General features: G+C 45.1%; 1 protein-coding gene across 3 annotated transcripts in view; it reads right to left on the bottom strand.

Annotated features, from left to right (window-relative positions):
* ACCS (1-aminocyclopropane-1-carboxylate synthase homolog (inactive)) overlaps positions 1-25,564 on the bottom strand; it is a 97,588-nt gene that overhangs the window by 7,190 nt on the left and 64,834 nt on the right. For 2 of the 3 annotated variants that reach the window (XM_059722768.1, XM_059722767.1), the window contains 7 exons: positions 10,432-11,051; positions 7,370-7,429; positions 4,679-4,749; positions 3,863-3,932; positions 3,151-3,217; positions 2,542-2,639; positions 614-691 (listed from right to left, as the gene is read on the bottom strand). In XM_059722768.1, coding sequence (XP_059578751.1) covers positions 614-691; positions 2,542-2,639; positions 3,151-3,217; positions 3,863-3,932; positions 4,679-4,749; positions 7,370-7,429; positions 10,432-11,034 — 1,047 coding nt within the window. In that variant the 5' untranslated portion in view covers positions 11,035-11,051. Of the gene's footprint in view, positions 1-613; positions 692-2,541; positions 2,640-3,150; positions 3,218-3,862; positions 3,933-4,678; positions 4,750-7,369; positions 7,430-10,431; positions 11,052-11,686; positions 12,683-25,564 lie in introns of those variants that run through there. The other variant, XM_006274086.4, reaches the window with a different exon arrangement.

Below are 25,564 nucleotides of genomic sequence, written 5' to 3'. Positions count from 1 at the left end.
AATGAAACACTGCCCCTTCAAAACAGCGAAATGGACATCAAAATAAAATGACAATGTTTCGCACAGCCCTATTTTGCATAACAATGTTTCTCACCCCAGCGACCCAATCTATAGGAGGAAAACTCGAGTAAGAGAAATTTTAGCAGAAATGAAAAGAATCTTTAACTACCTAGCTTGCACAGTAATTCAGAATATGAAGGATGAAATATAAAATGGGCCTCTGGTTTTAAGAAGAGGGAAGCCATACTCCTCCCCACCCCCACCGCCTCCTGACAAAGATCCTCTTACACTTCCTCAGTATACAAAAGAATCTCTTGTATCTGGTATATGAGTTTAAGATAAATGGGAAAAAATCATTTGAGAAGGCAACTAGGAATGGGGTGGGCAAGCCAGGACTCTAAATGTTCACAAACTGCTCAAATCCTAGAATGTGCCTTAACAGGGGGACATCAGAGTAGGTAACAACAGAGCAGAAGTACAAGTGGAGGGGTTCAGAACCTACAGGGAAAGCTTACCCAAAGCTCTTATCTCTTTCTTGTACCTTCGAAATATACACCACTTTCTCTAGCAAACACTCCTAAGAGGCCCAACAAAACCAGACTCAACCACTTACCTCTGCCCGGGCATCCTGCAAAGCCTTTTCTAGCTTGTCCACTGTGAGTTGAAAAGGCCGATTGTTTGTCCCAGTGATCTGAAAAGGACCCAAACGATAAAAACAAGTGCTGTCTACATAACATATTATGAACCATATTCTCTGCAAAATTTCCCGAACTAGAAAACACAGCAATTACTTAGCTTCCATCCTCCCATTCCAAGACAACAACAAGGAAATAGATAAAATCAAAGAAACCCTGCTAATGGATCACACACAGATCTTCCTGTTATCCTCACCTAAATTAGGATAACCTTGAACCAGAAAGAAGGGAGTTTTGTTTCTGAAGCTTATTCTAAATTGGTTTGGGTTTTTTTGTTGCATCATTACTGCATGTTTCTGGGAGTGGGCAATCAGAGCATAAACCTGGAAGCTAGAATTCTAATCCCACCTTGGAATAGGTATGTAATCCTCAGCAAGTGACTTAAAAAAATAGTTTCTTTAACCAGGAAATGGGATAACACCTGAAGGCTACCACCTAGGTCAAGGATCAGCAACCTTTTGTTTGCATGGGCTAGACCCCTTGACTACAGGCTGCAAGATTTCACTCTTTCCCCTTCAGCCTCCTAGCAGCCTGCTGCCTACATATTGCTTTGCTGCAGATTCCTGGGCCATCTGCAGCAAGCTTAATCTTAGGCATGTCCCAGAGCAGCAGGCTCTGCAGTGGAGGTGATGAGCACATGGTACAGCTCCATACCTTTGATCTCCTGTGCCAGACTGGACCTCTATGAGCCGGATCTAGCCTGTGGGCTGTGGGTTGCCAGCCCTTGGCCCAGGTTGTTCCGAGGACTCTTTTCAGAGCATGAAAGTACTGAGTCAAAGGTTTTAGTCAGGCAGTACTGTTACTGTGCCTTCCACCAATACGACGGGTGCACAGATAGAGATTTTTTGGGCCGATACCAAAGGCCGATTTTTAAGGAGCCATATCAGCCAGTACTGATATGATTCCAATATGCAGCCGGGCAGCTTGGAAATGAGTGTTGGGCTGCTAAGTCTGTTGTGGGGGAAGGGTGGTGGGAGCATAATGAGGCCCTCTTGGTGAGGGAAGAAGCAGGGCTGGGGCAGGTGTTGCTCAGCTGGGGTGGGGCACAGGATGGAGCCGCAAGCAGCTTGTCCAGGGCGCAAAGAGATGGTTCCCACCCTGCACGCACCATGGGAGGACATGGAGTCATGTGCCCCTGGATCTGCGCAGGATGAGGGCAGGCTGCCATTGCAGGCTGGGACCAGGGGCTGTGCTCAGGGTGGGTGGCGGTGGTGCTGGGACGGGGCTGGGGGGAGCTGCAGCCACCCCAAAATTCGCTGGAGCCCCCCCATAGCATTGCCGCCGCCACTGCCCACCCCAAGCACGGTCCCAGCCCAGCCCCCTGCCGGGAAGAGCCTGACACAGCCCCAGCTCACAGCAACAGGCCACCATACCCCACACTCAGATCCAGGGTCCAGAGGCTCGTGTCCCCCTCGTGCCTTCCCAGGGTGCGTGCAGAGGTGGGAGCTGCCCCCCTAAACATGTCCCCCAAATGAGCCACTCACGGCTCAGTCCCACATCCCACCCCGGCTGTGTAGCACCTGCCCCACTCCCTCCCTCACCACAGTGGCCTCAATCTGCACCCCCGCACACCCCTCCCTTGCTTCCCCCACAACAAGCTTACCAGCCAGATGCTGCTCTCCAAGCCACTGGGCTGCACTCCTGGCCACGCGCATGCTGCGGCTGTGCTCATGCATGGGGCATTTATCAGCCACGTTATCGACCAGATCAGGCAAAAAAAGACGATATTGTCAATTTTCCCTATATCAGTACCAATCCGATATGGAACCAATGTATCACCGCACCTCTAACTGATACCAATTCTTTTTACTTGCAAAGCTGTGCATTCCCCACCCTCAATTCTTACCTTACTGTCTAAATAGGCATAGACCAGCTTGACATTGCCATACAGGAACACACTTTGGGTGACACCTCCATAAAAGGGTGTGGCAATCAAGACAGCTTCTAAAACCAAGAAAACAAACCAGTGAACTACAGTCAAAATCTTTTCTTCCTTACTAGGGCATGTTAGTGATATTTTGGCTCCCAGTTCCATGCTCTATGGTCACTGGAAATTTTTAAGTTAGTGTTTTTCTCCATCCTTTTTGCAAGTTTCTTTTGGATCCAGTGCAAGCACTGGATCAGGAAACATCTATTCTCAAGAACCCAACTCAGTATCAATACACTTTAGACCTACATCTAGACATGCATCCATCTTGAAACAATGGAGGAACTTAGGAGTAGATAGGTGAGAATGCAGGAGACCTATGTTCCCACTGAAGGGATGTGAATTTGATGGCAAAAACTGCTACAGATACATTCTTAGCTTCCTCTACAGTCATTGCACTGAAGAGCAGTGTTTGGGAGAAGACACAGGGTAATTAATGACAACTCTATCATTACACCTCTGGCATATAGTCCTTGTATTGTAGCTACCATGTTATCAATTAATATGTCTTCTAATAATCCCACTTACCCCCTGGATCACAGAGGACTGTAGCTAATGCAGAAAACAGAGAGCCGCAGCCATTCAGCACAATCACCTATAGAAGAGAGAGCGAGACAGATGCTAACTCTACTCATTGAAGGACATCACTACAAAAAAAACTTCTGATAAAGTCACTAAAATCTGCTCTCTCCTCAGTCCTCTAGCACAGAGGTGCCAAACTTTTTTGGCCCAATGGGAGCCTCGTAGGCCCAATTCCAGACCATAAGAAGCCCTGTGGGCCAGCAGGCTGCTTGTTTAACATCACAGCTCTAGTACAACAGAACTACCACACAGTCATGAGTCTGAGGCTTTATCCTGAGGTGCATCAGCAGAACAGTGCTACAGAATATAGGAAAAGAACAATCTGAGCATTCTCTAAGTCCAGACAGAGGTCAGGACTGGAGCAGGATGTGTTACCACAAAGCACGGGTGAGGTACCTTGGCAGGATACAGTGGAGCTGGAGGGAAAGAACAAGGGAAGCTACGTGCTGGAAGTGAAGTCTATTAAGCAAGTTGTGTATGAAGAGCTGTTGGAATGTCTACAAGTCACCATACTGATAGCAGTGATCACACCCTTGTCTCCTTGGTAAACGAGTTAGTCAGCTAAAGTTTAAATATTTGTAAAACATAATAGACAAAACTGCTTCATAATGAATGGCAATATTTTAGAAGACACACCAACAGACATTCAGTTACCCACATTTTCTGCCTTAAGAGGTGCAGGGGCCTTGCAGTAGTAGGTCAAAAATCGAGCCACTTCCTCCCGTAAGCTGATAAAGACACAATAGCAAAGATTGGTTCAGGTTATTTTCCAAGAGGCTGAGTTTTCCCAGGTCATTCAGAAAATAAATCAGGACACATTGGACACTGGTGGCTACAGCTAGAAAATAGGACAGAATATAACTCAGGAAATTGGTACCATGCTCTAAAGCAGTGGTTCTCAACGTTTTTAGACTATGGAAAATAGAGCATTTTTTCAATTACAAAGAACTCAGAAACACTGCAACTGGTCAGAAAGTTCTTAACACTGTTACTTCCCGTTTTAAGTCTCTGGGTTTATCTTGTGAATCATGCTTGCCCACATGGCATTGCTAACACTACGTGGCACCCCTGAAAGATCTCAAGGCATCCTGGTTGAGACTCACAGCTCTAAGAGCACCTTGTATGCATGATAGAGAGGCACAGAAAACATCTACAGCTCTGCTCACACTTCTGAAGTTTGTTTACTCAAGACATAAATCATGGGAAGAATTAAAGGCCAAAAACATCCACTGTAGTTACAGAGAACTGTGTGGGACTTACCCATCTACTTAATACAAGCAATACTTTTTTGTTGTTTTTAAAAGCAAACTGCTATCTACTCAGATGCATCAAGAATTGTAACTGTGTCACAGGTAGAGATTTGGGAAGAAAAGGAAGAGGTATTCAATAAGTTTCAGCTGACCTATGCAACAAACTTGGTCTGTATTAATGGATTCTGATTAGCAGGTAAATATTTATAAAGGAAACCACTTACAACATATGTCCTTTCCAATCAGGATATTGCAGCAAGGGAGGCTCCATGAGGTTCATATCACTCTGTGTCAGCTATAAGAATAAGAAGGAAATAGCACAACCATTAAAATCAAAAACATAGGCACAGCTGAACAGACAGTACCCATACGTACGTGCACATCTAAACATACCCACCCCATACTGACTTCAGCAGGATTAAAATAGGCTTTGGAAAACACATGGACATCAGAACTGTGCAGCAATGCTTTACTGCACAGAGATCTGCAAGAAAGAAGCACGAAGGTCAATACAAAATGAATGCCCATAGAAAAGAGACCCCAATAGAGGACGCTTTGAACCAAGTTAAGCAGCCCTAAGAGCTTCAATAAGGTCCTGACCCAAGCTCTGATGATAGCAACTCTCAGCTAGCTAGGAATTGAGTCCAAGTTGTAAGAGCTTTCTGTATGGCTCTAAAGAGCAAGAGGGAGATGAAACTGACTTTGAATTGCAGACAGATAGGTATTTTCCTCTCATATGAATGGATCTAAGCTTTAGATATGCCTCAGCAGCAAACAGATGTGGCTTCTTCACCTCTGAAGTTCTGGAAAGTTTTCACAAACTATATTAAGGCATAAGGGGGGTTTTCTAAAGGCCAGAGAAAGGTAAAATATACATTCTTTACAATCTCCCTTGTGATAGAAGCTATGTTTCTCAGCAGGAAAGAATTCCCTTCAGTTTCATATGGAGTTTCACTCTCCGTTGTCTCCAAGATCAGTAGCCTTTAGGACTTTTTTCCTGTTTATATTTAAATAAAATGCATATATTATTTTCTTTTAAATATTTTCAAGGCAGTAATCAGAAGGACTTCAAGCAGTCCAATTCACCAAGTCAGAAAAGGAACCACAGTAGTGATGAGAAAGCTATTTTTCATAAATGAAAAGGAAACAAAATTTCATACATGGTGCATTTTCATGGATTTGATAAAAGGAGACCAAATTTAAAGGCAGTGATTAAAGAGATGCGAAGGGACAGGTAGCAGCTACAAAAGGAATAGAAGGAAAATCAGTGGGCAGATGAAAATATTTTCTCAAGATATAAAAAATGTCACAAAACTAGGATTCTGATTTCCTTTTCTGAGTGTTGAGATTATATTGACCCTCATTCCAGGCAGAATTATAACCTAGCATTACAGGCTCAGATAGTATTTTCCTCTATTCACTTCTGTATGCCTCTTGAAACCTATTTAATGTAGAAGCATGCCGCCTCAGATTTCCTTCCTGAACTCATCTGGAGAATACAGCATCAGAATACACATCAAAAGCCTTGGCCCAAATGACAACACAACAAGAAGCCAGAGGGACCTTAAAGGTGATACTGCACAGACGAGCAAATCATATGGACCAGCTGGCAAGGAAAACCATCCAAGACTTCATCCCTAGGATGTCATGTCTGATACTGCTTGGGTTATGGGTCAGAGGCTGTAGACAGAAATCCAATAAGTTACTTTTTCCTCACTGCATATAACAGGCATTGCCCATAAATTTCTGAAAAATCTGCCTTCTCATAGGCCCAACAGGTATACAGCTCTGTGAGTCAATGCTATAAACACTAAAGGGAAGCAATTCAAAAGTCAGAAGCATATTTTTTCATTTCCATGTCTAATGTAACATACATGGAAATTAGCAGCAGCATAAGGATGAATGAAGTAGAAATAATCCGCTGTCTCCGCAAGGCTAATGTGAACGCAGTTGTCTTCTCTCTCTCCCACATCCTATTTACTGCACACCTTACACTGACAAAAAGGGATGAAGTACAGGGAGAAGAAACAGCCTACACACCCTACAAGGCACCTTGCAGGTTTCTGCACACAGCTACCGGGCAGCAGTTCTGCCTTACCTGTTCTGCTAGCTGGAAAGCTGAATGTTGGGGTGACATACCCCCAAGTCCGTGGCATAGCAGGCAGAAATAAAATAAGGAAAATTTTGAGGATGGACAGAAGTGAAATGGGAGCAAGTGTGAGAAAGAACTTAAGTGAACTCCAGTAGAGCCTGGCTCTGCCAGGTACTCAACACCAACCCTACCCACAAAGAAATGTGTACATAGGATAAACTGTTGTCTTTCCATACAACAGCCTGAACCAGGGCAAGCCCCCAAAGTTTTTGAGTTATACTCTATGTATCAGGCCTTTCCCTAGTGTAAGTGACCACAATGACCATTTAGAGGCTCACTAATTTATCCATCATGACATAATCGATGCTACTGTTCACTTATGTCAAACTGTGCCAAGATTTGGAAAACTTCAAAACTGTACAGCTTGGTAACAGACTCTATCAACCCCTTCTGAGCTGAATGTTGAGGAATGGCAAAACAGGTTCTGAAGCTTAGGGTTACCACCTCTGTGTTAAATGAAGATGCATCAACATGAAGAAATCATTTTTTTTTCCCATTTGTATCTAGTTTTTCCAAGATGTCAGGTCCCCAAAGGCCGAGATTGTACCACAAGGAAGGGTAATAGAAAACCTCATTTTTCAATCTCTGGCAAGATAACTTACAGAAATGCACAGCCAGGATGGGCGATGAAAGCAGATGGGAGACCCTGACAGATATGCACTCATGGAGAAATAAGTTTCTCACAGCCATCTGAATGATATCATCAAACCATGTGTCCAAGTGTAGGACCCAGGAGAAATTATGCGGAGTACTGCCAACTTACCCGCTTGGACATCAGATCAAAGCAGAGTTTATTCTCACTGGTACCAAAATTAATTATCCCCTAGGGAAAAAAAAAAAAAAGAGAATGATTTTTGAGAGACAGGAGCTGCTGCTGTGCAACCTGGATTTATTTGTTAGCAAATGCTCTGGAAACAGGTAGAAACCCAAGGCTTATATCGGTTAACGAAACATATGACTGAATCATTCATTTCATGGGAGCATAAATCTGACTTCATATAATTCTTCCTAGCTGAGAGAGCTGGGATTTATACTCAACACATTTTCAGCTGTCTTTTGGAAATATTTCTTTATCCAAAATTCTGCACTCATCAGACAATGAATTTCCACTCTAAAAATTTATTCATAGAAACTTCACTTTTCTTACAGAGCTAAATAGAAAAGGCAGGTTGCAGTATTGTCGCTTGAGAGAAGAAATGCTAATCTGTAATTCCTGGCTCAGAATCTGACATAATAAATCCCATAGAGAATAAATCTGCTATATGTATCTTTGCTCTCAGCCTGGGATGAGTCAATCAAATTAAAAAACACAAACAAACAAACAAAAACAAAATCACCAAGATAAATACCAAGAATGTATGTTTATGATATTATTTTTTTATTTATATATCTATATATCAATTTAAAAATCTATGTATATTGTAAACAAAAATAGACAACAATGAAGAAAAATGGAAGCTTGTCTCTTGGGCTATAGTTGGTATGGTGAATGATGTTATTAGAGCATTACTGAAACACAGGAAATCCAAGGTGGGAAAGTCACAGACCTGTACAGGGTAAGTGAATGGCAAGAAGTAAAAAGGCAGCCTAAGCTCTGAATGATGCCTTAATTGGAATGCAAAACATACCTTTCTAAGAATCAGTGACACAAACTCCACCATGGCTTTGAAAACTTAGCTGGGTCCATCTACCTCCTCATCAATGATAAAAGATGTTACATTCAGAGCTCAATGGATAATATTAATGATGTATAAGGAAGAATACAGTTCTGCTTGCTTTCCTGTGACTTTAGGGCTAAGTACGGACATTCAAAAAGCCTGAGCCTGAATCAATTGAATCTTTGCAGGTTAGTCTAATCTGTGTAGATTGAACCGGCAAGCAAGTGAATAGACATGCACTTTTGATTCCACAAATAGACACATACATGCCTGCAATGGCTCAGACCAGAAGCTGGGGAGGGGGTTTAAACCCCCACCCTGGCCTGCATGGTTCCGAGCCATGGTGTTCCTGGACGGAGAAGGGGGAATCAGCCCCTGCCAGGCAATTCCCACCCTCCCGCCTCGTCACTTGAGTGGCAGGGGGCACGGCCAGCTCTGGCAGTGACCTCAAGTAACAGGGAAACAGAGAGGGGTTTAATTCCCTGCTCTCTCCTGTCCCACCAGCTTGTGCCCCAGCTGGGATCTGCCTGGCTGGGGCAGAACAGCCTGTGTCAGGATCACTCCCCCCTCACTGCTCTAACAGCAGTGGCAGGGGAATGGGCAGATCCTGGCTGGTATGGTCCTCTGAAATGAAGGGGGCAAGGAGGGGTTTTATTCCCCACAGAGAACCCCAGCCGGGATCTTCCAGCCCCAGCTGCCACATCCGCCGCTCTTCTCCTAGCCAGGCAGACCACGGCTGGGGTCCATGCTGGTGGGACAGGGGAAGGAGTGGGGAATTAAACTCCTCTCCGTTTCCCCATTCACTTGAGGCTGCTGCTAGAGCTGGCCATGCCCCCACCACTTGAGTGGCATGGTGGAAGGGTGGGAAATGCCTGGCAGTGGTTGCTTCCCCCTCCAAGCACACCCCAACTGGGGACTGTGCAGGCCAGAGCGCAGATTTTAATCCCTCCTGAGCCATACTCAGGCTGCGGGGGCCTAGCCAACCCCGCCCCCCACAGATTAGTTTCCCTCCAGCTGAGGGGTTTGCTATAGCACCACCCAGGTTCTGGCCTGAGACACTACAGACATGTTCCTGCGTTTGTGGAATCAAAAGGGAATGTCTAGTCACTTGCTTGCCGGTTCAACCTATGCAGGTTAGACTAACCTACAAAGATTGAACCGATTCAGGCTCGGGCTTTTTGAATGTCTGTACTTAGCTCAAGTGTGGGCGTCTGGCCATGCCTTACCCTGCTGCTGCAGCAGCAAGTGAGGGGAGACCCTGACATGGGCTGCTCTGCCATGGCTAGGCAGATCTTGGCTCAGGTCTGTGCCGGTAGGATAGGGGAAACAGCAGGGAATTAAGCCCCTCTCTGTCCCCCCGTTTGCTTAAGGCTGCTGTTGGGGCTGGCTATGCTCCTGCTGTTTGAGCAGCGAGCAGGGCAAAATGCCTCACGGGGGCTGCTGTGCCCCTGCCTGGCAGACCCTGGCCAAGGTCCATGATGGTGGGACAGGGAAGGGAGAGTGGAATAAACCCATTTCCTGCCCCTTTCACCTTGGAGGGGAACAGTGTCTGGTCACACCCCCACCCCTGCTAGAGTGGAGGGGAGGCACCACCCTTGCTCCACTGGAGCAGAGAGCACAGCTCAGCCAAGGGCTGAAGAGCATGCCGAGATGCTGAGGAACTCCGATTTAATTTAAACCAGGAAAGGGTCTGGGACAGAAGTTCCATAAAGCAGTTTGACCACGGTAAGTTAAGTCTGATACTACATTCAACCAGGTTTATCTCAAACCGGACTTGGCCATTTTTAAACTGGTGCGCTGAACTTATGTTTTATTACAGGTTTAACCATTGTCTGATCACTTAAACCAGTTGATGTGTAACTTGTGTTCCTAGCCCAGAGGTTCTACAGATCAACACTCATTTGAGATGGGCAACTCTCTCTAGCTTTGGGTTGCCTTAGCAAAGTGCAATGTTTCATATACAAGAGGAAAAAAACATTTGTAGTTAATCTTCTGTGCTTTAATAAGGCAGAGGTTGAGCCAACTTGCACCTACGAGATAAAAATCGCATTATAGCCCACACTCAGCCAGCTGTTTTAAAAAAAAGAAAAGAAAAAGCAAAAAACCAAACACCCTTGTTCAGGTGTCTGCTAGCTGGAAAGGCACACAGCAGGGGAACTTCACTCACATTGGGGTTTTTGTCTTCATCATATTTGTCAGCATGATAGGCCTTGTAACCCTCCTCTGTGGAGCCACGAAAGATGTTGGCAATGTTTCCTCTTGCAGACAGGTAGGGACTTTTCTGGAACTCACCAGGATTACAGAAACCATACATGTTGGATCTCCTCTCAGAGACGGGTCGGCCTAGGTGCATGGCCCTCACTTCTTGCAGGTCAACTCCTCCAAATCCGGCAATATCAGACAGCGCCTGGCCAAAATCTAAGCCCCGGGGCAATGCAACAGAGGAAGAGGAGCCACCATTGCTCTGCTTTAAGATGCTGAGCATCTGAGCAAAAACATTGAACATGCGGAATTCATGCTCCCTCTCCAGTTCAAAACGCCGCTGCTCCAACTGCATTCGCCGCTCTTCTACCTCCAGATCCCGCTGCAACCGCCGCTCCTCCATCTGCAAAAAGCGCTCTTCCATGGCCCGCTGAGAAGTCAGGGTCTTCAGCAGGAGGTCATCGAGGGGGTCTTTCACTCGCTGACCTTTCCGCTTCTTTCGCAGACGGTGCAAGGTGGAGAAGCCAGGTCGAGGTCCAACGCTCTGAATCCGGGAGGAGGAGGCCATGTTTGGCTCACTGAAACCTGTGGATATTTCAAAATAGAGAACTAAATTGTCAGCAATTCCTTTAAAATGACAACACAGCATTAGGACTGGTGTAAACAGACACTTGCTACTCCTGCCTGGAAAAAAAAATAAAATAAAATAACATCAGATTGCCCAAGTTGAGTCCCACAGGAAAAGTAAGGCCATATCTATCTAGCACATGCATGAAAGCAGCGTGTTTTATCTTGCCGTGCTCCGATTCAGCACTTTCTCTCTGGCAAAGATCCAGAATTAACTACAACGAATGACAATCCACTCTCCCTATGCACTCTGCAAGTATTATGACGACAGGGAGACAAAATCCCTTTCCGACTTCAGTAGTTAATCAACATGATGCTGTCTACCCACTCCCCCTCAATCAAGATATTCAAAGTTCTGCATCCCATGGAAGCCAGTTCTGTAAATTAATTACATTACAAGTAAATAAGCATCTTCATTCGCTGCACCCGCAGGTAAAACAATGTTTCTCTTCCCCGAGTTCTGCATAGAACGGAGAGAATTAATTTAACTGACATTGTTGGCGACCACCCACAGATGTCTTCGACCCACATGTACCTCTAAAGGTTAGACCCAAAGAAAGGACTCAGGCTTGAATGAAAAGATGCCATCCTACCTGATGGCGAGACACTGGTCTCAATGGGAATCTCCACCCTGGAGATGGGAGAGTCATTCTGGGCCCTGTCCAAGAAGGCTCGCTCCAACTCATGCTCGTCAGGTGAGCCCTGCTGGTAGGACATGGGCGGCGGAGGCTCTGGGGTCAAGCAGCGTTCATCAGAGTCCACCTCCTCGCATTTGATCTCCATCAGCTCGGGGTGCTGTGAGTGTCCGAAGGGCAGCGCGGAGGCGGCAAACTGATGGTGGTAGCTCTCCACCATCGTCCCCTGCAGCACCTGCTGCGCCATGCTGCTGCTGAGGGAGCTGTAGGCCAGCGAGGGGCGGCTGGTAAGCACCCGGTCCATCGCGTCGTAAAACTTCCACGTCCGCCCGCCCCGGGCCGCCTTGTTGTTGTTGTCCTTGATGCGGCGGTACTCCAGCTTCATCTTCTTGATCTTCTCCCGGCACTGGTCCCCCGTGCGGTGGATGCCCTTCTCCCGCAGCACCTCAGCGATGCGGTTGAAGACGTGCTGGTTGCGCAGGCAGCTCTCCAGCTCCATCTGCACCGACTCGTCCGCCCACAGCTGCAGCAGCTCCACCACCTCGGGGTCCGACCAGTTGCTGCCCCGCTCGTACTTCTTCCCCCGGAAATCCATGGCTCCTGCCCCCGGCCCAGGCCAGCGCTCGGGGGCAGAGATGCCCGGGGCTCAGTGCTCAGCCTGCATGCACCCACCCCCCAAGGCCAGGCAGGGGTGAGGGGGAGGGGGAAGGGGCTCGGCCCGGCCCGGCGGCTCCAGGGCGCCCCGTGTGTGCGCCTCAGCGCGGCGCTCACCCGCGCCAGCCGCCGGCGCGCTTGGCCCGGCCCGGCTCGGCTCGGCCTGCCGCTGCAGCCGGGCGGAGCGAGCGGCTGGGCTGCGGGGAGGGGGCCTGGCCGACATGTTCACATCCGGGGTGACGGCACATGCGTGCTACCTTTATTCCGGGATAACTTTTTTTTTTCTTTGGTCCGTGCCAGTCAGTGGCCCAGGCTGGGGGGGAGGGGCGGCCGCGCAGAGCCCCTCCCCGTCCTCCGGGAGGAGGCAGCCCGGCTCCGCCCCGCCCCGCCCCGCCCCGCCCTCCCCCCAGCCTCGGGCGTGGACTCGGGCCGGCCTTGCCGCCCCGGGAGGCGTCTCTGGCCCCGACGCGCTGCATCGTCCGTCCCAGTCAAGGCTTTGGCGAGCGCGGTCTTAAGAAATCCTCATGGGCAGGGCCGTCTCCAGCAGTGGCGGCACGTCGGGGGCGCAAGCGGGTGCACATGCACCCCTTGCAAAAAGCGGCGCTCGCCCCCGTCCCCCTCCCCTTGCCCCCAGCACCGCCAGGCGGCCCCCGCTCCCGACACCTGCGGGTGGTCGCCGACTGCTGGCTGGCACTTGCCACCCCCTCCTGCACCTATAGTCCTCATCTATAAGTGATCGACTACCTGACCCGGGGGGGGAGTACTCAGCTGCTGTTCGCATAGCTAACTGCGCACACCTCCTACAGTCTGTCACAAGTTGGTGTCAAAGCCTGGCTGGCTGGCTGGCTCGCTAAAGTGTTCTTTACAGCAGAAAAGCAGGGATGTCCTTTCTAAAACAGGTGCTGATGAGTCATGTCTAAGTTGCCATTCAATTTTCAGCATGGCATTATGTAGCAAATGAGCATGAAACTCTTACAGGGCCTAAATCAAAGTCCAGTTTGTCCCCCGCCTTGAGTCTCCTGCGCCTGACTTGACCCCAGTGCAATTGAAACACAGCCACTGGAATAGGCAGCAAAAAAAGGATGACCCTGGGGACTGGCAGACCTGAAGAGGGGACCTTGTTTCCCTCTGCATCCTGCGTTCAAGGCCCACTGGGGTCCAGACACAGATGATTTCAAAGTGAATGCTGTAGATCTGAAGTCTCAGGGAGTGCTTCGTATGAAAGAGTCGTCATTAGCCCTGTTAAGCTGAAAGCAGGTGGAAGGCAGAGCAGGGTGGCACCAGTTAGTCCTAGTGCCGTTAACATATTAAAACGGATTTTTCAACCAGGCTGCTGCAGCACCTTAGGATGCCTTGGGATCCATTCAGGGTTGTAAGGTGTGCCACACCAGGCTAGCATTGTTCTCTGTGCAAACATTCACCAGATTAAAGCCAACAGTTTCAAATAAGAATGGTGCTAAAACAATTCTGACCTGTTGTGGTCTTTCTGATAGCTGTATTATTTTTCCGTTGCTCAAGCATTTTTTTTTCTACAGAAAAATAAAAAAAACTACGAGCTGGCATTTTGTGAGGACTGCCTTGAGCCTTATGAGGGGTGCCTGGAGTCTAAAAAGAGTAAGAACCACTGTATTAAAGATGAAGGTGGCCATAGACCATACTGTACTTTGGCTACCCTAATTACATTTATGGCCCATGCAGTTTTAAGTTTTAGTCTGAATTTACACTCTTAAGGGATAAGGGCCTGTCTGTAAAGCATCACACACAAATATAAACAGGGATCTACTATACACAAATATACACAATCACATACGCATTACACACAAATATAAACAGGGATAAATCAGTGCCTACCTGAGCTCTCTCTTGTCGTGGTGCTTATGAACTGGCTTGTATATTTTGTGGGAAAGATGTACGTTGTACATAGGCATTCCTATTTTTTTTATCCTTGCTTTAGTATCTCCGTCTATGTCTTTGAACAAATCACTTAGCTGGTTAAGTTTTTTCCCCTCCTAATCTTCAAAATTGGGATAAAAGTCCTGTTGTTATCTTGATTATTGTTTGTAAAATAAATTTTAAAGAGTGTCTTCCAGGTTTTAAAAAGTATTTAAGAGCAGATGAGACTTGACTTCAAATTTGTAATATCTGTTTAATGACTTCCCTGTAAACAGAAGCCTTTGCTGCTTCAACTGTTACACATTCTCTTCCACTTTTCAAGACAGCCAATTTTGGGGGGAGTGGGGAAAAAAAAGGCTTCCCTTTAGATTCCTGATATGTTGAGTGTCCTCCCAAATGTGAGCTCGGCTAAGCTACTAAACAAGGGGACTGCCTGACATTTCTAGACCGATTTTCCCAGTCACTATCTCTAGAATTGGGGAAAGAAACTGTTTACCCTAAACTAAAAAGCAGCAGGAACAACAACAACAAAAAAAAGAACACGCATCTAAATGTCTTCAACCAAAAAGTGCTGCTAATCTCAGATCTAATGTTTCCAAACCCTTTGAGACTCTTTAGAGGCAGGGGATGATCTCTAATTAATGCAGCAGATGAGCAGAGGCACTGGGGCCTGTTCATCTCACTCAATCATTTACACCAGTACAAACTGTGTGAAAAACACCATCATCCCAATTTTTTTGTCTTTACACAGACTTTGCAGTGGTGGCTATGACTCTATGAGAAGGAGGGTTCTAGTAAACTGGCCTCATTATGCTATCTACTAAGTAGCAAATGGAATCAGATTTATAGCAGGCTGTAGGGGTTTTTGGACAGTCCCTGGGGAAAGCCCTGTTGAACCCTACCAGGGAGAGGTCTCCCTGTTGAACCAGCCAACATTTGGGGATTCCAAGCATTTTTCCTGAGTCAGAGTTTACAGGAAACCATTACTGTCAAATCTTACTATGGAAAAAAATAAGTCATGCCCCCCAAAATTATGAGACTTAACCTAAAAATGATAAGTTTTTTTTAAAGCAATAATAAATACTGGATGTTTATAGCTTCTGCTTTCTAAATCATCACGGTTCAGTTACTTTTTTAAGCTCTTCACCACACTTGTGAGACCTGGAAACTATTTTTTTTTTAACCAAAGCAGAGATTCTCATGCAATATCTTAATTTCTGCAGTTGTGACATCAAAAAAAATATCAAATAACACTTATGACACCATCACAAGAGCTGTCAATACCAGGAAGCTAAGAGCTAATTCATTGCAGAGTGTAGCTTGACAGTAAGGGTTCATTGCATCAGAATGGGGAAAAAAAAGGAATAAGGGATTTGTGGTGACAAGATTGAAGAGCACTAGGGGTTTTATGAAAATTTGCACAGTGTAAGTTATAGCAAAGTTCTCCTGCTTTATTTAATAGTTCACAATCTTCAGAAATAGGTTTATGACTCTGCTTCTTTTCCTACGATGTGTTTATAATGTTAGTGCTGGAAAAGGGTAAGTCTGTTTGGCTCATATTAACCCACTGGTTCAATAATTTTGAAAAAGTCTTCTAATACATTTATTTGCTCTGTATAGCTGTGCTTGTTTAGTCCCTGAGGGCTTTGGACCTCAACCATACTACACATGTATAGTTAAGGGCCCTATCAAGTGTTTTATCAGCTGGCCATCCCTGCTACAAGGCCAAGGTTAGAACAGTGAGAAAAACAAACTGAGCAGAAGCTTACGTTTGAACACAAACCACCTTTTCTAGGATAAATTAATTCAGGTAATGCCGGTTTGGCAAAACTTACTCATTTCATTTCCTGTCATGCTGTAAACTCCAAAACACAACAATATAAAACAAGTACATTCACACAGATTCACTTACCTGTTTTCACAGAGTTTCATGCCCAGGTTTCTTCTTAGCAAATATTTAGTAACTGAGTGCCATACTGAGGTATAATGTTACCAAGACTGCCGTACCTTCACAAAATATGTCATAGATCATTTATTAGCATACTATGAAATGAATTAATAAATAATTAACAGGATACTTGTAAAATAAATAGAACAAAATCTATTATGGGAAGCAGTATCCTAGCATAGGTCCCTTATTCATTTGAAAAATTCACATCTCTTTAGGCCTCATCTCTGCCCTGCCCTGCCCTGCCCTGCCCTGCCCTGCCCTGCCCTGCCTGAGTATATGACCTCAAAGAATGAAGTTAAGATTCACTAAGTTTAAAAATTTAATTCATAATGGATCTCCAAGTCATTAATATAAATTATCAGTGATCAACTGAAGTTGATGGCAATTTGTGATAATTTGGGAATAGAGAATGTCACTTTACTGGAGGTAAAAGTAATTCAAATGACACTCCTGGAAACTGGAGTCTGTATATCTACAGCATATTTACATTGTATTACTGGTAGCTTTCCTCCAAGACTGCCACTTACGCATGCCTCAGGCTTGGCCTGGGGGAACTGTCTCCAGGAAAGGGGTTCAGTCTCAACAGCCCATTGAATACCAGAGCATCAGCTGTGAGTGACCAAAAATAGGACACTGATGATTATTGAGTATTATAATGGAGGCCTTTATCAATAGCAAAGAGACTGAAATCATGTGGCCCATTTTTCACACTGTGAGATTCTAAATGTCAGATGAAAACATACTGCAAAGTATACTGTAAGAAAGAAGTCTTTCAAGAAAACAGCCTAATATAGAAGATAACCCATTGTTGCAAACAGCGGGGCTGTTGGATTGTTCATTCCAAAGAAAGGGGGCCATGGCAGTAGTAATCTGTTCCTAAAATGAATGAACCCCCACAAAACTCCATGCAATCTACTGTTGGGGTTTTGGTTCTGGCTCATCTTTATTGTAAACTACTCCGGAACAGAGGCATTCCACTGCAAATGAGTAAGTATAAAGTTTTCTCTTAAGGCACTATTAAAATCCTCAGGGAGGATTACGTTTTTCTTCCTGAACCCCAAACCCATGTCTACAATTGTCATGAAAGGGATTTACCATCAGAGGGTGCTAAATCCCTGGCTATATTCCTGAAGGCCAGCAAAAAAGCCACATTGCATTTACAGCCTAATTTGGAGTTTTAGTGGGAATTTGCCTGGTGAAACATAACAAGAGGGAAGCTGAGAGAATACATTCAAACACAGAGACCGTGTCAGGTCAGAAATGCAGAGAAGGCATTTAAAAGGGGAGCTTATTGCCTGACAAGCCTTTTTTCCCCCCAGAGGCTTAGCATGCAGCTTGCCATATAGGTTCTTTATACGATAAGGTCTCTGCTGAAATGGATTAATAAAACAAACTCATTTTGTCATGTTCATAGCTGAAAAGGACAAGCATAACCCATCTTGGGACAATCTATCAGATTAATTAGCTCCTTAGGCCTGGCAGGGTGAGGGGCTAATTTCTACCCCAATCCGGTCCACAGAGCTATTGAATCTGGCAACATTCGACAGTATGAAGCTTCAAAAGCATTCCTAGCAGAATAAGTGGTCATAGTCTGAAAAGTGTCTCAGTTGTTTTAGAAGAGAGCATGAGGTCTGAATAAATCCTGGGGACTGAAGCACACTTATTCTTACCAGGCATTGCTGACCATGTCAGAGGCAGACTCTTGATAGAGGATGGTGAGAAAGAAGCTGGCCTGGACACTATTTATATTACACCTGCACCAAAGAGATATCCAGAGAACAAAGGTTCCCGGGCTGTCAAATAGCATTTCCTACTAAGACTAAAATATAACAATTAAAACCTCACTTGCATTTAACTATTTCCAGTGATCACTGAATAACGTTCTTTATCACAAAGGTTCTTCCACTCTAACAATGACCCTCTGACTTATGCCTTATTCTGACATACTGATGCCCCAGTCTATCCTTAGTTTTCAACCCAGCAAACACCCCCCAAGAACAATAAGAGTCAAACAACCCTTAAACAAATCAGCCAAATCCAGGAAAAATAACATCTAAAAATGGAAGTGATGATAAAAAAAACCAAACCCCACAACACAGAGATTCTTTTCTGAAAAGGGAAGACATGGCAAAGACTCCAAGCAAGCTATTAGGGAGTTTGTTTTGCTATTGATTTTATATGGGAGATACTCTAATATTAGAGTGGTGAACAGCAGTATAAACCTCTGAGATGAGCATGTGAGTTCCCTAGCTCTCTCAGACAAACATTAGACAAATTGGAATTGTTGGCACTGCTGCTCCTGGCTCTATACAAGCAACATTGCTTTCAAGGCTGCTTTTCCATTCATTTTTTTCTCTATCTTGGTTCTGGCTTTTCTCTACCCTCCCCCCTGTCCCTGTCTCTGTAGACATAGGTCACTATTGCAATGTTCTGAAGAACATTTGAAACACAGCACAGACCCTAACACCCCATAGGGGCTGGGGAAATGAGGAGGGGGCACAGTTACAATTGTTAAAATTTATGTCATAATTTTGAAAAAGCCATATTTGTGCATAGACATGCAAGAAAGGAAGCAAAATCCCTGGGGTAAAGAGTTCGCTATGTGAGTGCATGCTACAAGGATTATTTAGAGCTATTCCCATAAGCCCAGAAAGGACAGTAGGAGGGAGATGGCCTTTAAGAACTTGCTGCAGAGCACAGTTAGATGGGGTGAATTTCCACAGACAAACAGCAACTGTTTATAAACATCTCTTGTTTTTCTAGGCTGATATTTTTCCGATATTATTTTTCTAGCTGAATTAATTGCTTGAATTTTCTTTGAGAGACCAGGAAGCACTAGGGGAGCTGGGAGAGAACAGACCAAAGGCCTGTTTGTTAAAGGTGCTGAAGCAGCGAAAAAGGAATGTTCTGGAGGACAAGGAACAGTAAGCAGGCCAACTTCCAGGAAAGTTTGCTAGGGAAGGTGCTCTTGGAAGAAGGGCAGTAAGAGAGAGGATGCAGATTAAAGAGATCCAGGGAAATGGCTGGAGGACGTAACAATGCTAGAGCCACTGCCTCTGCTTACACCGGTGCCATTTTTGTCCAGGCATGACCACTCACCATCAAGGCTTCCACCTAGGTGTGGGTTTGGCACTATGAGGACTGCAGCTTGCAGGTTCCTTCCAGTAACGGTCAGGTGGGAAGAGTGCCTGCAATGTGAGCAGTGCTTCCTGGTGGTGTCTATCACGAAGCAGGCAAGAGAGCTACAGAAGGAGATGGTGAGGCTCCAAAGCATCCTCCACCATGAAGAGTTCATTGATTCAATGCTGAAGGAGACCTGCGGACTGTGGAGGAAGAACTACCAAAGGCAATGCTAGAGAAGGGAGAGGACATGGACTCCCAGGAAGGTGGAAGCTGGAAGCAGGTACATCCTGCAGATCAATGCAGATCAATGCATGGCTGCACAGGTGGTGTCGCCTGCAGGACTTTTGCTTCTTTGACCATAGGATGATGTTCCAGAAAGAAGGATTGCTAGGAAGAAATGGGATCCACCTGACGAAGAGAGGAAAGAGCATCTTTGCATACAGGCTTGCCAAACTAGTGAGGAGGGCTTTAAACTAGATTCGCTGGGGGATGAAGACCAAAGCCCTGAGATAAGTGGGGAAGTAGGTGACCTGGAGGAAGCACAAGCAGGAGTGGGCAACAGGGGAAGCGTTCTCATTCTTCCTGAGAAATCAGGGCAATCAGCTAGTTACCTTAGGTGCCTATACACAAATGCATGGAGCCTGGGAAACAAGCAGGAAGAATTGGAAGTCCTTGCACAGTCACGGCACTATGATGTAACTGGAATAACAGAGACTTGGTAAGATGAGTGTAAACTGTTCAGGAAGGACAGGCAGGGGAGAAGAGAAGAAGGAGTTGCACTTTATGTAAAAGAGCCATATGATTGCTTAGAGCTCCAATATGAAACTGGAGATAGTCCTGTTGAAAGTCTTCAGGTTAGGATCAGAGAGGAGAGAAACAATGGTGATGTCATGGTGGAGGTCTGTTATAGATCACCAGACCAGGAAGAAGTGGTGAATGAGGCTTTCTTCAAACAGCTAGTGGAAGGTTCCCAATCACAGGCCCTGGTTCTCATGGGGGACTTCAATCACCCTGACATCTGCTGGGAGGGCAATACAGCAGTGCGCAGGCAATCCAGGACATTTTTGGAGAGTATTGGGGACAACTTTCTGGTGCAAGTGTTGGAGCAGCCAACTAGGGGCCATACTCTTCTTGACCTGCTGCTCACAAACAGGGAAAAATTGGTGGGGAATGTTGTAGTGGATGGCAACTTGAACATTAGTGACCACAAAATGACTGAGTTCAGGATCCTGAAGAAAGGAAGGAAGGAGAGTAGCAGAGTAAGGACCCTGGACTTCAGAAAAGCAGACTTTGACTCGCTCAGAAATGGATTCCTTGAGTATCTGCTCCATGATTTTTCTGGGGGCTGAGGTGAAGGTGACCAGTCTGTAGTTTCCTGGATACTTCTTCCCTTTCTTAAAGATGGGCACTATATTTGCCCTTTTACAATAATCTGGGACTATGATCGCCATGAGTTTTCAAAGATAATGGTCAGTGGCTCTGCTATCACATCAGCCATCTCCCTCAGCACCCTTAGATGCATTGTATGAACTTGTACACGTCCAGCTTTTCTAAACAGTCCCTAACCTATTCTGTTACCACTGAGGGCTTCTCATCTTCTCCCTAAATTGATGAGTGCCTATGCAGACAGGAAAGAATTGTTCCCAGTACTACACTCCAAAATTGGCCAAGTATACAAAAGCACACTTTTACCTCCAACACAAGGATGAAATAACAGCATCCAGGGCTGCAGGCAGACTCCCACACCGGATGGACCAATGTTCTGATCTGCTGATAAAGTGTACCTATTTTTATTAAACCAACATTAGCAATAGTTCATGCCAAGAAAGTAGAAAGTTCTGGCCATACTATAAAATTATTGTGTCCTTCAGGAGTGAAATGAAAGCCACCCCATTACCAACACATGTGCACAAAGCTAGTAAAAGCACTCAATTTCATTTCTATGCATTATTGATTAAAACTTCCCTTCCTCTCCCCCTGGACACATGCACAGAAAATTTTGCTTCTCCCCACTTCATGAACACAGCCCCAAGGGGCCTCACCAAGAAAGACATGCTGTGCTGCAGCTAACAAAGTGGCCGCATTTGCTTCTGCAAGAGTCTCCTTATGGTCACTGATACTGGTGAGGAACTGACAAGAGAAACAGTGGTAGGGAAGGGAAAAGGCAGAATGAGACACACTGGCTTCAGCTTTGGCATGACTGCTCTGAAAGTTGCTGCTGTCCCAGTACACTGTTTATATTAGCTCAATGTTGCATTTTGATTTGTTTATTTGGTCTCTTTCCTTTTTGGCCTTCTCTTCTCCCCTGGCTGACTCCCCCCTGTGCTGCGAGTTTCTGCAGGGAGCTGCATAAAGGTTGACTCTTCTATGTTCTGTGACAGAAGGATGTGGGTCATTTCAGGGAAAGCTGCATATATTAATCCAACTGTCCTCCCCTTAATATTTGGTCTTAAAAGCCAGGGATCACAGAAAATCACAGCTGGAAGAGACAGGATCACTGCTTCCCTCACAAGACAGTCATGCTTTTGGAGAGGAAATATTTTACCTCCTGCAAGATAGATGTTAAAAGAGATTGGGGACACAAACATAAACATGTAGGGATATGCAATGTTACAATATGATACTCCAAAGTCAGAACACTGCACAAAATAAGCAACCCATATTGTCAGGATGCAGTGCAATGACCATCTTGGTGGGCCAGGTTATTAGGCTGTACCTCAGTCTGTCTCCCACTTCCCAGTCAGGCAGATTGTTTCCTATTGTTTGTTGTTCAGGACTTGACAACTTTATGTAACTCATGCTATAGGACTTCAAGACATGAACGTCTGTAAAGATCTCCAACAATGAATTCACAAAAAGCTCCCTGACCTACCCACAACTGAAGGTAACATTGAGGAACTCTTGGAGGGGTTGAAAACTGCCGTGCATATGGCCTGTGCTGAATCCATAAGCTATGCCACCTGTTGACAAGACTGGTTCAATGAGAGAGACACCAAGATCCAAGTTCTCCTCAACCAGAAGAGAAAGATTCATTCTGCTTGGCAAAATGACATCCCATCTCAGCAGAAGACATATCAGCTCCTCAAAGCCAAAGCTCAAAGGAGGATCTGGGAAATCAAAAAAATCAGTAGTTTCAAAATAAAGCGAAGGAGACTCAGCTCTATGTTGACAAACATGACATGCATAACTTTTTTTGTTGCCTGGAAAAAAACTGTCTATAGCCCAACTTCTCACAGTCCTACATTCCTGAAATCACAGGATGGTTTGATGCTCCTCAAAGACAGTCTATCCAAGCTACATGGAAAGAGCACTTTGAGGCATGCCTGAACTATGAGTTGACTGTGAATGATACCTCCAAAAGCCCACCCCCAAAACACCTTCACCAACCTTCCTACCCTACAAGAAGTATGGTATGCCATTAAGGAAACCAATAACAAGTCTACTGGACAGGATGGCATACCTACTGAAATCTTCAAGGTTAGCAGCAAGGAACTGGGACTGAGACTACACAAATTTTTTCTCAGATTTGAAACAATAAGGAGATTCCTGGGGACCTGAGGAATGCCAATATTGTGACAATCTTCAAGAAAGGAGATAAGTCTGTGTGTGGGAACAATCAAGATAACACCCTCCTTTCCACAGCAGGGAAAATCCTCACCCACATCCTCCTGAACCATCTTCTACATCTTGCTGAGGAAATCCTGCTACAATCTCAGTGTGGTTTTAGACCATCACGCGGGACAAGTGATATGATCTTTGGTGCCCACCAGGTCCAAGAAAAGTGTCAGTGTTGTTTTCAAAATAAAATTAGTCAGGAACACCACCAGGACCTGCATATGAACTTCACTGACCCAAATAAGGCCTTTTAACTTTCAATTGCAAAGCCTTGTGGCTAGAGTTGGATGCCCTGAAAAGTACATCAAGATCCCAAGGATTCTCTACAACCAGATGATTGTGACTATTCTTTGTAGCAGATTAGAGACAGATCCATTTGTCATTTGAACTGGGTTCAAGCAAGGATGCATCATTGTCTCAATTGTTTTGACCATCATCATGGTTCTAAGAACCACCTTCTTTCTGGAATTGACATTGAATACCAAATGGATGGAGGGTTTTTCAATTTGCGATGTTTTAGCTTGAAGACCAAAGTATTCAAAGCACCCATCCTTGACCTTCAATACACTTAAAACTGTGCCATCTTTGCACACACTAAGGACAAACCTCCAGACTAAGGTGAATTTCTTTGCAGAAGGCTACCGAACTTCAGGCCTCTGTCTCAATATTGAGAAGACTAAAGTGCCTTATCAGCCTGCTCCAGGTCATGAATGTGACCCCCCTTCTCAAAGTGCCATTGATGGAATGACATTGGAGGTAGTTGAGCACTTCCCTTACCTCGGTAGCCACCTGTCTCAGAAAAAGGACATTGATGATCCAGCACAAGATCCAACACAAAAGTGCCTCCTTTAGGAAACTGCTTTGGCATATTTTTATGGTTTCTGAAAAGACACCAAGATCCAAGTTTACAATGCAGTCACCATCCCCACTCTCCTCCTGTATGGATGTGAAACATGAGTGACCTACCATCTTCATCTCAAGAGCCTGGAGAGGTATCACCCAATGATTCCTCCGGATAATCCTTTGCATCAAATGGGATGATCACCACACAAATGCCAGCATCCTTACTGAAGCCAATGTTATCAGCATTGAGTTGGTGATCCGCTAACATCACTGGACCAGATGTTGTGTGTGGATGACCAACCCACAACTCACAAAATAAGTGCTCTACTCCCAGCTTTGCTGTGCCTGAGAACTTGTGGCAACCAGAATAAACACTTCAAGGACACATTAAAGGAATACCTCAACAAAATGGACACCAACATCAAGAGCTGAGAGGAGCTGGCTGCTAATTGACTCCAACAGCACTGCAACCTCAACCAAGCAGCAATCTGTTTTGAGGTCAATCTTCTTGACCTCAAAGCAGAGAAGACAGAGCAGATGAAGGAAAAGAAAAGGAATCCCAGCCTGCAGCCTATTCTCTCCTGAGAAAAGACCTGAAACTTCTGCAGACGGATCTGTGGCTCAAGGACTAGACTCTTAAGTCATCTCAAGACCCATCAATGAGCTGTGATTGAAATCATCCTTGAATTGAGGGATTGCCAATGACAACAAGGATGGCTATAGGACTGCCATTGATTTCCATGAAAATGTAATGTAATGTTTATCAGGATTTTTTATTATATTATCTGTTGCATTGTGCCCTGGGACAAAGCAAAGGGGAAGGAGGAGTCTGCCCTTTAATTGATTATGAGGACATATATAGAAGGACTTGTTTTTTTTACAAAGTCCTACTGGAGATGCCAGCTGGGGTTAAATTGCTAGTAAAGCCAGCTGTGGGAATCCTACTGAATTTCAGTTTGTAATAGTCAGCAGTTTATTTATCTTCAGACTAAAATACCTGCAGGAGTTGAAAGTGGGCTACAGCTTCCTATAGAGCAACTAAATACCAGCCTAGATGCTGCCCATGCATATCTAGCAGTTGTTGTTTATTCACTTTGCTAGCCTTAGGTGTCAATAAGTGCCAAATCTGTAGTTTCTTTGGGATATATATACATATTTTTTGCACATTTAGGAGAATATACATATTTACAGAAAATGAGAAGCTAAGCATAAGAAGCAGCCATGGGCAGGCTTCCCCCACACAGTTCTGCTGATGTATACTGTTCTTACTCCGGCTGTCAGCACCCACTGCTACTTGCAGTCCCGGACCCCACAACCCAGTTCAGACAATGCAATTTAATCCTAACCTGCAATACCCCCAAGATTGCTGTACTGTCCCCTTAGCAGTGCTGAAATTGCATTGGTATAAGGCAGGGTAGATTTTCACCTTATAGACTAACTAAATCAGAGCTGTATAGCATAAGCTTTTGTGAGTCTGAGCTTACTTGATGAAGTGAGCTTGAGTTCACAAAAGCTTAGACTAACTAAATCAGAGGTGTATAGCACCTAAATAAGGTGCAAATCTTTCCTGGCTTCTGTCTGATGTAAGACTAACACAGCTAACTACTCTCTGCTAATGTATTGGTACTTTAGCCTTGACCTGCAGTTTTCTGACACCAGTTCTGAGAATCCTTTGGGAAAGGGTAATCAATGATGCTAACATATTCTTCTGATTTTTAAGATGGCAGTCCAAGAGGCTGAGGCTTTGAAATGCATGT

This window comes from Alligator mississippiensis, chromosome 2, assembly GCF_030867095.1.
Source record: "Alligator mississippiensis isolate rAllMis1 chromosome 2, rAllMis1, whole genome shotgun sequence".
In the NCBI taxonomy this organism is placed as follows: domain Eukaryota; kingdom Metazoa; phylum Chordata; order Crocodylia; family Alligatoridae; genus Alligator; species Alligator mississippiensis.
Note: the sequence above shows the minus strand (reverse complement) of the source record. Positions and strands in the feature narration are given on the sequence as shown.